This window comes from Typopeltis vanoorti, chromosome 23 (assembly GCF_054136105.1).
Source record: "Typopeltis vanoorti isolate ZY-2024b chromosome 23, IOZ_Tvanoo_1.0, whole genome shotgun sequence".
NCBI classification, from domain to species: Eukaryota; Metazoa; Arthropoda; class Arachnida; order Uropygi; family Thelyphonidae; genus Typopeltis; species Typopeltis vanoorti.
This window is the reverse complement of record NC_143571.1, coordinates 2,409,679-2,424,471: the sequence shown is the minus strand read 5'-3', so window position 1 is coordinate 2,424,471 and position 14,793 is coordinate 2,409,679. Positions and strand designations below refer to the sequence as shown.

Sequence of the window (14,793 nt, the reverse complement as noted above, 5' to 3'; positions counted from 1 at the left end):
TTTGCTGATGATGCAAAGTTGTGTAGTGCAATAAAAAATCAAGCTGATGTTGAAAGTTTGCAGGAGGATTTAAATAAGCTGGTAAAATGGGCAAAAGAAAATGGATGTCAATTCAATGTGGAAAAGTGTAAAGTCATGCATTTTGGTATTAAAAGATTACCAGCTGTGTACTACATCGATGGAAAGGTACTCCAAGAGATTGATGAGGCTAGGGACTTAGGGGTATTGGTAGATAGGGAGATGAAGTTCAGAGGACACATTGCTAAGGTGTCCAAGATTGCACATAGGATTACTTGGTTGTTGAGGAACACACTGACATCTAGAGATAAAGAGGTTATTATTCCCCTTTATAAAGCATTGATACTTCCACATTTGGATTACTGTGCTCAGGTCTGGTCACCTGGATTCCTTGGAGATCAGGAGGCTGTGGAGAGGGTTCAGAGAAGAGTGACCAAGTTGGTGAGTGATATAAAAAATACTCCCTACATTGATAGATTGAGAGCTTGTGGATTGCAGAGATTGGTTGATAGGCGAAGAAGAGGGGATATGATAGAAACATTCAAATTACTAAAAGGTTTTTATAGGATTGATGCAGGGGAAATGTTTCAGCTGTGTGATAGTGATGGAAGAACAAGAGGTCATCTCTGGAAATTAAAGAAGAGTGTGGTTAACAAAGGTGTCAGAACAAGGTTTTTTGCCTGGAGGGTGGTGAATGAGTGGAATTCATTGCCTGACTTAGTTGTGAGCTCTTCGTCTGTAAATGAATTGAAGAAGAGATATGACAGATATTGTTTTGCTAGTTTGGGTCTCCCGCGATGAGTCTACTGACTCCATGGAGATACCCGTAATAATAATAATAATAATAATAATAATAGATGAGGAGAGTATAGATGCAGTAGGAGAGAGGGAATGAGAGAGAGGTTTGGGAATGATAGAATAGGAGAGTATAGAAACAGTAGAAGACATATGGGAATGATAGAAGAGGAGAGAATGGGAACAGTAGAAGAGGGGGAATGAGAGAGAGGTATGGGAATGATAGAAGATGAGAGAGTGGGAACAGTAGAAGAGGGGGAATGAGAGAGAGTTATGTGAACGATAGAAGAGGAGAGAATAGGATAAGTGGAAGAGAGGGAATGAGAGAGAGTTATGGGAATGATAGAAGAGGAGAGAATGGAAACAGTAGGAGAGAGAGGGAATGGTAAGAGGTGTAATGTATGGTGACTCAATGATCCGTGGTGTACAAGATAGGATGTGTGAGTAGCTTTTGCCTGGAGGAACAATAGAAAGTGTGGCTATAGCAATTAAGAGGGGGTGAAAGGGCGGATGAGATGATTGTGATGGTAGGAACAAATGACTTGAGAGGTAATGTAAATTGGGCAACGAGAGAGATGAGATTCTTGCTTCAGGTAGTACGAAAAAAGATATAGAGAGAGAAAAGATAGTGTGCATGTTGCCTAGGTATGATTGTGACAAGCTGAGCAGAAGAGCAGTAATATTGAAGAACATAATAGCTAGAATGTGTCAGAAGGAGAGGATTGGAATGTGTGGATGCTTGGAGAGCATTTCAGGACAGAGAGGAATTGTATGCAAGAGACCGCTTGCATTTGAATGCGGAAGGACGTAGGCATCTGGAGAGATTGCTGTTCTGAACGAGTTTATGTGTCAATGCAGGGAAACTAGAATACCTGGGGGTGGGGGTGGCTTCTTGTGGGAATGGGTACTTGGAAGAAGGGGAGAGGACATCGGGTAACGCTGCACCCAGTGCAGTCTAGAGGGGGATAATGGGGATAAAGTAGCAGGGTACAGCATTTTTCGGCAGGATAGGAAGGCAAAGCATGGTGGTGGAGTACTGCTTATGATAAGTGATGACTTATTTCCTCTAAGAGTAGAGGCTTTGGAAGGCAGTGACTCTAAAGATTTTGAAAGCATATGGTGTAAGGTACAGATAGGCAAGATGAGATATTTAGTGGGGTGTTGCTACAAACCAAGGAGCACAGAGGGTGGGGACCAGGAGATGTTTAGACAGTTGAGCTTGGCAAGTGCAAGAAGAATGATTGTTATGGGAGATTTTAACTATAGCAATGTAAATTGGGGAGAGGAAGATGCATGTAGCAATAAGGGAATGGAATTTCTAGAATTCTTGAGTGACAAATATCTTTGGCAACATGTAATAGAGGGAACAAGAGGTTCAAGAATTTTGGATTTGGTCATAGCATCAGAAGAGTTTATAATAACTGAGATGACATCTCTCCCGCCAGTTGGAGAGAGTGACCATGTGATTTTGACTTGGAAGATGAATAAGACATGCAGGAGTATCAAAGAGACGGGAACATATGTTGAATTATAAGGCAGGTGATTATAATAATCTTAGACATCAACTAGGGGAAGTTTCATGGAGGAAGGAATTGGAAGGCTGGGATATCATTAGTATTTGGAAAATTGTGAAGGAATATTTGTTAGCAGCAATAGTAAGCTCTATTCCACAAGTAAAGAAGAGGACACAGTTTGGTGAAAAGTAAATGACAAACAATATTAAACAGGAGCTCTATTGGAGTGACTGATGCAGAGGACATAGTGGAATTGTTCAATGAACACTATGTCATTGAACAATTATAAAGTGTATTTCATCACTCCAGGATGAAATACACTTTATTGGTGTATTTCATCCTGGAGGAGTAAATTTTAATACTGGAGGGATAGGGAAGGTTTGAGGTTTAGAGGTGCAGGAGGAGAACGTGTTCCAAATACTGAGTACTCTGGATGTCAGTAAAGCTGTGGGACTGGGATGGTATTTCACCACGGGTTTTGAGAGAATGTGCTAAAGAACTAACAGTTGTTCCTTTGACCTGTTTTTTCAATGAAAAATCTGGCTATGGGAAAAGTGCCCAGGGAATGGAAGGAAGCTAAGATAGTGCCATTGCATAAGGGTGGTAGCAGACTGGAAGTGTCTAATTATAGGCCAGTTTGTGTGTCATCAGTAGTTGTTAAGATCTTGGAGAAATTACCGAGAGACCGTATACAGCATTGGGTAGATGAGGGTAATGTTATCTGTGAGAGTCAACATGGATTTGTGAAGGGGCGCTCTTGTTTTAGTAATATGCTAACCTTTTATAATAAAGTTATAAGAGCAGTAGATGAGGGAAAAGCATATACTGCCATTTTCTTGGATTTAGCGAAGGCATTCGACATTGTGCCACATGATAAGCTGTTATTTAAGTTGCAGCACATGGGTTTGGATGTCAGGTGGATGTCAACTGGATTCAAGATTGAGTGTCCAATAGGTATTGCAGATTTGTGTATGATGGGGTAGTTTCAAAGGAGGCAGAATGTTACAAGTGGGGTCCCACAGGGCTCAGTACTGGAATCTATATTGTTTAACCTTTATATCAATGACATTGTTGGTGGATTGCAGGGGGATATTCAGTTGTTTGTGGATGATATTAAGCTGAGAAAAGCTATTAGTAAGTGTGCAGATGTGGGAGCCCTGCAAGAGGATTTGAATAAGCTAGACAGATGTGCAAATGAATGGGGTTGTCTGTTTAATCAAGCAAAATGTAAGGTTTTGAGGTTTGGGACACATCGATGGGACGCTGCATACTCTATTGAAGGAGATATACTGATGGAAGTAGGGGAGACAAGAGATCTGGGGTTGATGATTCATAGAAACCTGAAATTCAAGGGATTGCAATCATATTGCAATTGCAAACATATTGAAAGGTGGTGAAGGTAACACAGTTGGATTGCTGCAATAATAAGAAGGACGCCGACCTGCGGAGATAAAACAGTTGTCTTTCCGTTGTATAAGACCCCGATCAGACCACACTTGGACTATTGTTCTCAGATTTGGTCTCCAGGATTTGAAAGGGAGGGGATAAATTAACTGTGGAAAGGGTAGAAAGGCAGATAACAAAGATGGTTTCAGGACTGTACAATGTTAGTTATTAGGATCGGCTGAGGGAATGTGGACTGCAGAGTTTGGTGGATAGAAGAAGGAGAGGTGATATGATTTGGACTTTTAAACTTCTGAGAGGTGGTTACAGGGTTGACACTGGGGAGTTCTTTTGCATGGTGGAACAGCGGGAAGGAGTGATGACAAGAGGCCATCCCTGGAAGTTACGAAAGGAAACTGTGAGCAAGAGGGTGAGGAGTGGTTTCTTTGCATGGAGGGTGGTTGAACCGTGGAATGCATTGCCTGATGGAGTGGTGAGAGCGAGAACGGTCAGTGAGTTCAAGGAGTGGTATAATAGACTTTGTGTTTCTTAGGAAGGACCTCCCACGTGGAGTCTTTTGACTCCTCAGAAGCCTAAATAGTAATAATAATAATAATACGATAAAGAACGAAGAGGCTATTTTTTTTTGGCAGCGTAAATTAAGTTAAGGAGATAATAAATCCCTCATTATTTTAAAGCCAGATACGAAACTCAGAGATCAAAATCTAAGAGTTTGATGCCGAAGAACTATCGGAGAGTCCAGGCGTAAGTCAACACCTGGGTAGTACAACACTAGGGCAACTCGTAGCAAAGGTGGTGCTTATTATTTTCTCATAATGTAAAACGCAACTCCTAGGAGATGTATTAATGTTTTATATTATGAGGAGAGGTCACTACCCAGACCAGTTTCAACCTTTATTGAGGTCTCATCAGTGAGTAGGTAGACCTGGAATACCAAGGTTTAAGTGAACGGAACGGTGTACCCATATATTATTATTACTACGATAAAGAGTCAACAGGCTATTTTTTTCCAGTGGCGTAAATTAAGTTAAGGGGATATAATAAATCCCTCATTATTTTTAAAGCCGGATACGAAACTCAGAGATCGAAATCTAAGATCTAAGAGTTTTATGCCGAAGAACTATCAGCAAGTCCAAGCGTAAGTCAACACTTGGGTAGTACAACACTAGGGCAACTCAGGTTGTCAGGTAGTCAACAAACTAGTGTTGTACTACCCAGGTGTTACGCTTGGACTTACGCTTGAACTCTCCAATAGTTCTTTGGCATAAAACTCGTAGATCTTAGATTTTGATCTCCGAGCTTCGTATCCGGCTTTAAAAATAATGAGCGATTTATTATCCCCTTAACTTAATTTATGCCGGCGGAAAAAATAGCCTCTTGGCTCTTTATCGTAGTAATTATAATATATGGGTACACCGGTCTGGCAATTTGTTAGTAGGGGTATATGTAAGTTCGGTTCACTTAAACCTTGGTATTCCAGGTCTACCTACTCACTGATGAGACCTCAATAAAGGTTGAAACTGGTCTGGGTAGCGACCTCTCTTCATAATGTAAAACAGTAATACATCTCCTAGGAGTTGTGTTTTACATTATGAGAAAATGTTAAGCATAGTGATGGAACTTGCTCCACCTTTGCTACGAGTTGCCCTAGTGTTGTACTACCCAGGTGTTGACTTATGCTTGGACTTGCCGATAGTTCTTCGGCATGAAACTCTTAGATCTTAGATTTTGATCTCAGAGTTTCGTATCAGGCTTTAAAATAATGAGGGATTTATTATCCCCTTAACTTAATAATAATAATAAAAAAACAAAAAAAAATGCTACAGTTATATGGAGTAAAAGAAACACTATACAGAGCAATACATATTCTTTATTTAAGTTATAAGTGAGTTCTTAGAATTGAACAAAATAGAGGAAGATGTTTTGATTTAAAATCGGGTGTAAGACAAAGGCACACACTATCTCCATTCTTATTCATCATCCATATGGATGATGAATAACAATGGAGATTTTTATTTGCTTACTACTACGACTACTTCCATCATCCACCAGTGACTATTAACAGGCATGTAAGCACCCACGGCCCTCCAAGTATCCTTGGACTTCCCAACTTAATACAAGGATAAGGCAGTTATCCCTATGCCTCTATGTATTCTTGTCTGTAAATTGTGACTAATACTACTACTTACTACTGTTATTTTATTATTATCATGATAAAAATAATTCTCATAGCTTTGTATATTTTAAAGTCTAATATTAACCTATATATTATTGTTTATTTTGTTTGCATCAGTTTACTGTTTTATCTAATGAAATATTAGTGTTGATAAATAACTTAATACTGATATTTCAATTCATGTCTCAGTTCTATTTTAGTAATTATGCTACAAAAACATACAAGCCCCCTAAGCTATTATTTCTGAAGTATCATATATATATATATATATATATATATATGTAGAAATTTTTTTACCTTGGGTATAGTATATGTTAAAGATACCAAGTTATTTTAAATATAAACCTGGTTTTTTACTCCATTTTCCAAGTAAGCAAACAGACAAGTCAGTCAAGTTTGCACCTGCAAGTGTTGCAAGTCTAGCTGACCCTGCACGTAGTGCAAGTCCAAGGCAACTCGTGGTAAAGGTAGAATAAGCTGTGATCACTATTCTTAATATTTACCCTTAATGCAAAGCACATCTCCTGGAGGAGATGTATGATGCTATGTATCAAAGGCAAGGGGCCACTACCCAGACCAGTTTCGACCTTCATTGAGGTCTCATCAGTGGGAGCCAGGCTAAGAAATACTATGTTTTAAGTAATACAGAGCTTATAAATATTTTACCAACATAAGTTACCATAAGGTGCTTTGACCTTATTAAATAAAAATCTCAGGATGAGAGATAGATGTAGAAAGTTTTTTACCTTGGGTATAGTATATGTTAAAGATACCAAGTTATTTTAAATATAAACCTGGTTTTTTACTCCATTTCCCAAGTAAGCAAACAGACAAGTCAGTCAAGTTTGCGCCTGCAAGTGTTGCAAGTCTAGCTGATCCTGCATGTAGTGCAAGTCCAAGGCAACTTGTGGTAAAGGTAGAATAAGCTCTGATCACTATTCTTAATATTTACCCTTAATGCAAAGCACATCTCCTGGAGGAGATGTATGATGCTATGTATTAAAGGCAAGGGCCACTACCCAGACCGGTTTCAACCTTCATTGAGGTCACATCAGTGGGAGCCAGGCTAACTTGTCTGTTCGCTTACTCGGGAAATGGAGTAAAAAACCAGGTTTATATTTAAAATAACTTGGTATCTTTAACATATATATATTATAATTTTATATTCTTCTTAACAACATGCTTCAATTGATAGTTTTTTCTTTCCTGTTCCAGACTTCTTTATAGTTAACTTTACTTTATTATTCTTAGGAACTGACTTTACGGCAAGAGATTGGTGATGTTAGAGGAGAATGTAAGGCGCATGGACATTTGGGAGCAGTACATATGTCATTGGGAAATTATACCCATGCCATGAAGTGTTATGAGGAACAACTTGAACGAGCCAAAGAATTGAGGGATTGTACCTTGGAAACACAGGCTCTTGGTAATCTTGGTATTTCCCGGTTAAACATGGGTTATTTTGAGGATGCCATTGGCTATTTTGAACAACAGTTAGCTTTATTGGAACAGGTATTTATTATTGTTGCTATTATTTTGATTTTTTGTAAGGTACTAGGACTCATCATTATTTTTATCATCTTTTTTTTTAATAAAAAAGGTGGGGATAATAAAATCATATGTATTAAATATAGTACAACTTTTGCACTGCTGAAATGTATATCATATTAATATATATATATATATATATTTCTCTGCCATGAACATGAAGTCATTTAACTCAAGTTAGTTCTGGTGCTGTTTATTCCTGTTGCAAAGCTACCCATTATTACACTTAGCATTAATTTAAGGTTATGAAGACTTCACTTGTGTTACAGTTAATTTCAGCAATACAAAGAAAATTGCTGCTAACTGAAAATGAAATGGAATGAAGTGAACTGAGTGAAGTAAAATCCAACATTTTATCATAAAGTGACAGTGGAATTGGATCAAAGAAACGGCTATACCATGATACTCCTAGACTTTGCAAAGCCGTTTGACAAATAGTGTAATAGTTTTCCACGTGGAAAACTATTACAAAAGTTAGAGCAAATGAGAATGGATATGAAGCTAGTAGCATCGATGGTGGGGGGGAAGAAGAGTGGCTGTAAGACAGACATCAGGGAATAGTATATGATGGAGTGGAATCTAGAAGAATGAGGGTGACTAATGGAGTACCTCAGGATTCTGTACTATGGCCACTACTCTTTAATCTGTATATCAATGATATAGGGAAAGATTTAATGGGGGATATTCAGTTGTTTGCTTATGATGCAAATCTAGGGAAGGCAATAGTTGATAAAGGTATAAATTAAAGATGCCAAGAAATTATATTCTTGATTTAATCCTTTATCCAGGTGTAAGCAAACAAAGTTTGCACCTGAACTATTTTCAGGACTGGGCAACTCGTATAAAGAAGCTAATGACTTCACATCACTTACCTTAGTATCCCATAATGCAAAGCACATATCCTTACGGACATGGATAATGCTATGCATTATGGGAAGGGTCACTACACAGACTGGTTTCGAACTTTATTGAGGTCTCATCAGTGGGAGCCAGACCCAGAGGTGATACTAATGTGGAAGTTTTTCCACTTGGTTATACTATAAATTAAAGATGCCAAGAAATTATATTCTTGGTTTAATACTTTATCCAAGTATAAGCAAACAAAGTTTGCACCTGAACTATTTTCAGGACTGAGCAACTCATATAAAGAAGCTAATGACTTCACATCACTTGCCTTAGTATCCCATAATGAAAAGCACATATCCTTACGGGCATGTATAATGCTATGCATTATGGGAAGGGTCACTACCCAGACTGGTTTCAACCTTTATTGAGTTCTCATCAGTGGGAGTTGGACCTAGAGTTGATATACCAAGGTTGAAGTAATGCAGAAGTCATATTTCCATATACAAGTAGCCAAAAGGTGTCACACCTTATTAGTAAAATACTCTTGATTAGAGATAGTTGTTGGAAGTTTTTCCAAAGTATTTTAACAATTAAGGTGTATATGGAAATATGACTTCTGCATTACTTCAACCTTGGTATCACTTCTGGGTCTGGCTCCCACTACTGAGACCTCAGTAAAGGTCGAAACTAGTCTGGGTAGTGACCCTTCCCATAATGCATAGCATTATACACGTCCATAAAAATATGTGCTTTGCATAATGGAATACAAAGGCAAGTGATGTGAAGTCATTAGCTTCTTTATACAAGTTGCCCAGTCCTGAAAATAGTTCGGTGCAAGCTTTGATTGCTTACACTTGGATAAAGGATTAAACCAAGAATATAATTTCTTGGCATCTTCAATTTATAGTATAACCAAGTGGAAAATCTTCCAACAGTTGATAAAGTTGATGTAGATATCCTGCAGGATGCATTATGAGCAAAAAATGATGATTGTCAATTTAATGTTGCAAAATGTAAGGTTATGCACTTCGGGTTGAAAAGGTTACATACTGTGTATCACATTGATGGTACAGGATTGCAGGAAATTGAGGAGGCTAGAGACCTGGGGATGATGATGGTGGACAGAGAGTTGAAGTTCAGAAGACACATCACAAAAGTTGGTAAAATAGCTCAAAAGATTAATTGGATATAAATTAAAGACACCAAGAAATTATATACTTGGTTTAATCCATTATCCAAGTGTAAGCAAAGAAAGTTTGTGCCTGAAGTATCTTTCAGGACTGGGGCAACTCGTGGCAAAGGTGGTATGACTTTACATTACTTGCCTTAGTATGCCATAATGCAAAACACATCTCCTTGCAGACATGTATAATGCTATGCATCATGGGAAGTGTCACTACTCTGACCGGTTTCCCTGTTTAAGTGCGGGGTTACCTGTCCAAAAATTTGTGGGATCTCCCAGATGAAGCCAGCGCTCTGCCACAGGGTAGAGCGCTGGCTCTACCCTGTGGCAGGCTCACCCCACCACCACCAAGCATAGCTGCTCATATATCATCTGAGGGGTAACAACAGCTGTGCCTCAGTTAGTTTCATGGGCTACAGCATTGCCATTCATTACCCCCCCCCCCCCCCCACACACACCTGGGTAGCAGCAACAGCCATGCCTCAGTAAACTTTATTGGTACAGCATTGCTATCCACCACCCAGGCGTCCAACCGGTTTCAACTTAGATGTCTAGTCAGTGGGAGCCTAACCCAGAGGTGAGATACCAAGGTTGAAGTAATGCAGAAGTCATATTTTCCTATATAAGTAGCCAAAAGGTGTCACACCTTATTATTAAAATACTCTGGATTAGAGATAGATAGTTGATGAAAGTTTTTCACTTGATTATATTATAAATTAAAGATACCAAGAAATTATATACTTGGTTTAATCCATTATCCAAGTGTAAGCAAACAAAGTTTGCACCTGAAGTATCTTTGAGGACAGGGGCAACTCATGGCAAAGATGGTATGACTTCACATCACTTGCCTTAGTATCCCATAATGCAAAGCATAATATAACCAAGTGAAAAACTTCCAACAACTATCTGTCTCTAATCCAAAGTATTTTAATAATAAGGTCTGACACCTTTTGGCATCTCATATAGGAAAATATGACTTCTGCATTACTTCAACCTTGGTATCTAACCTCTGGGTCTGGCTCCCACTGATGAGACCTCAATAAAAGTTGAAACCGGTCTGGATAGTGACCCTTCCCATAATGCATAGCATTATACATGTCTGCAAGGAGATGTGCTTTGCATTATGGGATACTAAGGCAAGTGATGTGAAGTCATACCACCTTTGCCATGAGTTGCCCCAGTCCTGAAAGATACTTCAGGTGCAAACTTTATTTGCTTACACTTGGATAATGGATTAAACCAAGCATATAATTTCTTGGTATCTTTAGTTTATTATATTACCAAGTGAAAAACTTTCAACAAGATTAATTAGATGTTGAAAAACACTAACAAATAAAGATAGAGACATTATTATCCCTGTTTATAAAGCTATGATTTGGCCATATCTTGACTACTGTGCCCAGACTTGGTCACCTGCATTTTTTGGGAATCGCAGTGCGGTAAAGATGATTCAGAGACAAGTGACCATGCTGGTGACAGGTCTGTGGAATGCTTCCTATGAGGATAGGTTGACTGTGTGTGGGTTACAAAGTTTAGTTGGTAGATGGAAAACAGGGGATAACTTGATAGAAACTTATAAGAAAATAAAAGAGTTTTATAAAACTGATAGAATGGATAAATGACAAATAGTGAGACAATTAGGAATCATCCATGAGATTATGCAAGAGTATGTTTAGTAAGGGTGTGTGTGGACTTTTTCATGGAGAGTAGTGAATGAGTGGAATGGATTTCCAGAATTAGTTTTGAGTGCTCTGACAGTGAATGAGTGTAAGGAGAGGTATGATAGATTTTGTGTGTATAAAAGTTAGTGTGGGTCTCCCATAATGAGACTCCAGACTCCACGGAGATACCATATAATAATAATCATAATAGAAAATAACTTTTGTGTAGGACTTTAGTTTTGATCCAGTGAATTCTATGCCTAGTAGATAAAGCATGGCAGTCTAAATCAGGCTTATCAGACTCTTGAATTAAAATATATTCTTGGTGTTATTCTAGACAAATCTGAGCAGCACAACCTGTTTGCTCATAATAACAAAGGCTCATGAACAAGGAGTTCTGTGAATTCCAGAATTAGAGAGAGGAGAATATTTGTGTTTTGCAGAAGCTAGGAAGGAATTTAGTTTATGAACTGGCCAGAATCAGACTTGTAGGTAAATTTGTCAAAGTAGTTTTGCAATTTTCGTATCTTGGAGTTTGCAGATACCTTGTTCATGCAGCCTTTGTTAGATGAGTCATTCAGCTCAGACTTGTCTAGAAGAACATCAGGAATATATTTTACTTCAATAGTCTGATAAGTTTGGTTTAGATTGCCACACCTTATCTACTAGTCATAGAATTCATTAGAACAAAACTAGAGTCTACACAAAAGTTATTTTCTTCTGGAAAGATTATTGCAAGTTGTGAAGCTCACATTCTTCGACCGAACCTCAACCAAAATGATTGCCTTGGACTTTCCCAATTTTGGGAAGTCAATGTAAGTAACACTTCTCATTCCTGTGTTTCTTAAGATTGTAATTATCTAAATTTATTTCTTTGAATTCTAATGGTTGTATATGGAATTATCATGCAGTTGATAACATATGTTGTCACATATAATGCAATTTAAGTGTTGCAAGCATGTGACAATATATTATCAACTGCAGGAGAATAACTCTGTATACAACTGTCATTTACTAAAATAAAGAGCCAAAAAGCTTCATTTCAGTGATGCAAAATTATATAAATCAAGTGGATATTAAATCCAGTATTATTTCTAAGCCAAATGCAGACGCTATAAAAGTTTCATATGTAATTTGAGCAGAGAGCTTAAGGGAATACACTTGCCCGAGTTGGCCTAGCGCAGACCTTATAGGAGACATGATTGCTGCCCAAGTGATTGCTGCCCATATATTCGCCTCCTATTGGTCCATTTTGATAAGGTTTCACTGGCCTGAAAGCTGTTTCGAAATGATTAGTTCTCCTCAGAGACCAGCACTGTTTAAGTAAAGGCCTCTCTAAAAATTAAGCGATCCCCTGGACCACTCCCAATGGGTGACCTAAAGATCGTCCAACTCAGCGTTGATTCCATTCAGTAACAGGCTCACCCTACCACTGAGCAGAACCACTCATATTCCAGGGTAAAGCATCCACCGACAAAGCCCCACATGGGCCACGCCAGAAAACACTCTTTCCAGAGACTCAAAATGCTCTCTCAAAGCACCCCCCCCCCCCCAAAAAAAAAAAAAAAAAAAAAGATCTAAGCCTCCCCTCACTGTGAGCAAAATTCCGGAAGAAACTTTAAGAGACCAAAAACTCTCGTTCAGTACTAAGGAACTCGAAGTGTCAGAGAGGTGTATAACATAATTTATATAATTTTGCATCACTGAAATGAAGCCTTTTGGCTCTTTATTTTAGTAAGTACTTTATGCACTGACCGAGAGTTTGCTTATGAAAAATACATCTCACCAACACTTTGAGTTCCTTAGTACTGAATGAGAGTTTTTGCTCTCTTAAGGTTTCTTCTGGAATTTTGCTCCCAGTGAAGGGGGGGGGGGGCTTAGATTTTTGGAGGTTTGCCTTGAGAGAGCAATTTGAGTCTCTGGGGGTTGGTGTTTTCCAGCAAGGCTTCTATCGGGGCTGTTTCGGTGAATGCTTTTCCCTGGAATATATGAGTGGTTCTGCTCAATGGTAGGGTGAGCCTGTTACTGAGCAGAGCTACTGCTGAGTTAAAAGATCCTTCAGGTCGTTCATTGTTGGGCGATCTGAGGGATTGTACGAGTTTTTATAGTCCCACATATTAACAAGCTGCCTGATCTCTGAGGAGAAACAACAAGTTCAAAACAGCTGTCAGGCCACTGAAACCTTATCAAAATGGACCAACAGGAGGTGAATGTATGGACACTTGGGCAGCAATCATGTCTCTTATAAGGTCCGCACTAAGGCAACTCGTAAATGCCAGCGAGTGTGTTCCCGTAAGCTCTCTGGTGAAATTTCGTACTAAACTTTTATAGTTTCTGCATTCGGCTTTGAAATAATGCTGGATTTAATATCCACTTGATTTATATAATTTTGCATCACCTAAATGAAGCCTTTTGGCTCTTTATTTTAGTAAATACGACTATCATGTTTATTTCGTTTCAGCTGTATTGATAAGGGCTAAGTAGTAGCCTAGCTGAAAATTTTACAAATACTAAATGTTTTGTCAGAGTCTTCATATTTGTAGATTTAGGGACACAAAAACACACGTGTTGAACAGATTATTTTATTAATTACTAATAAAATAAAACTTGACGTTTTGACCCCTGTATTGAGGTCATCATCGGAAGGATGCAAGTGTATAAGGAACCAAGCTACATGCTCTAGCCCTGCCTACCGGTAAACTAAATCTACGTAGTTAATTAATCCTTTTCCCTAGCCTGACCTCTAGTGATTAAAAAAATAAAATAAAATAAAATAAAAATTAATACATAAATAAAAAAAAAATAATAATAAAAAATAAATAAATACATAAATAAAAAAAAAATAAAAAAAATTATTACATAAAAATTATTAAATAAAAAATAAATACAACTATGGTAAACTGCTAAAGTCTTCATGTATTAATATTCTTCTGGAATTGTACTGATCTGATTGTTATAATATGATTTCTTTCAGTTGCTGTTGAATGGTGCAAACACTTCACCAGGTTGTCTTGTTGTAGTGGGATTTTTCTATGGTTAGTTTGGGTTGTTATACAGGTTGTAGATGGGTCTTCCACATTCTTGAAATGGTTAGGCCATCATTTTTGTTGAGATTTGGGTTGTGTTTGAGCATTTCACATGACTCTTTAAATTTTCTCTCAAACCAGGTTTTGGTGCGGTGTAGGGACTTGGTATTTTTCCAATCAATTCTGTGGTATGTTTGGAGTGCGTGGTCAGAAAGGCCGGTTTTCCCAAAATGGAGGTATTTAATGTGTCGTTTGTGTTCGTCTTGTCTGATTGGGATAGTTTTCCCTGTTTCCCTTATGTATGGTATGTTACATGTGCATTGTATTTTGTATACCCCTGGGTGGGCTAGGTGTGGAAGAGGATCTTTAGAAGAACTGAGTAGGTGTCTTAACTTGTTTGGGGGTTTAAAGGTGGTTTTAATGTTGTATTTGCATAGTGTTCTGTCTATTTTTTCAGAAATGCCTCTAACATAAGGAATGGCAATAGCATTCCTGAAATCATTTTTGTTCTTACTGGTATCTTTATTGAGGATCTTTTGAATAGTTTTTTTATTGTATCCATTTTTTATAAATGGATACAATATTTATTTTTATTTTTTATTTTATTTTTTTATTTTTTATT

At 38.0% G+C, this 14,793-nt stretch overlaps 1 protein-coding gene across 1 annotated transcript in view; it reads left to right on the top strand.

The window, feature by feature from the left end:
• LOC150093573 (tetratricopeptide repeat protein 28-like) overlaps positions 1-14,793 on the top strand; it is a 462,929-nt gene that overhangs the window by 281,721 nt on the left and 166,415 nt on the right. Inside the window, exon 10 of the mRNA XM_090412721.1 lies at positions 7,159-7,419. Within this exon, the coding sequence (XP_090268847.1) occupies positions 7,159-7,419 (261 nt within the window). The remainder of the gene's footprint in view (positions 1-7,158; positions 7,420-14,793) is intronic.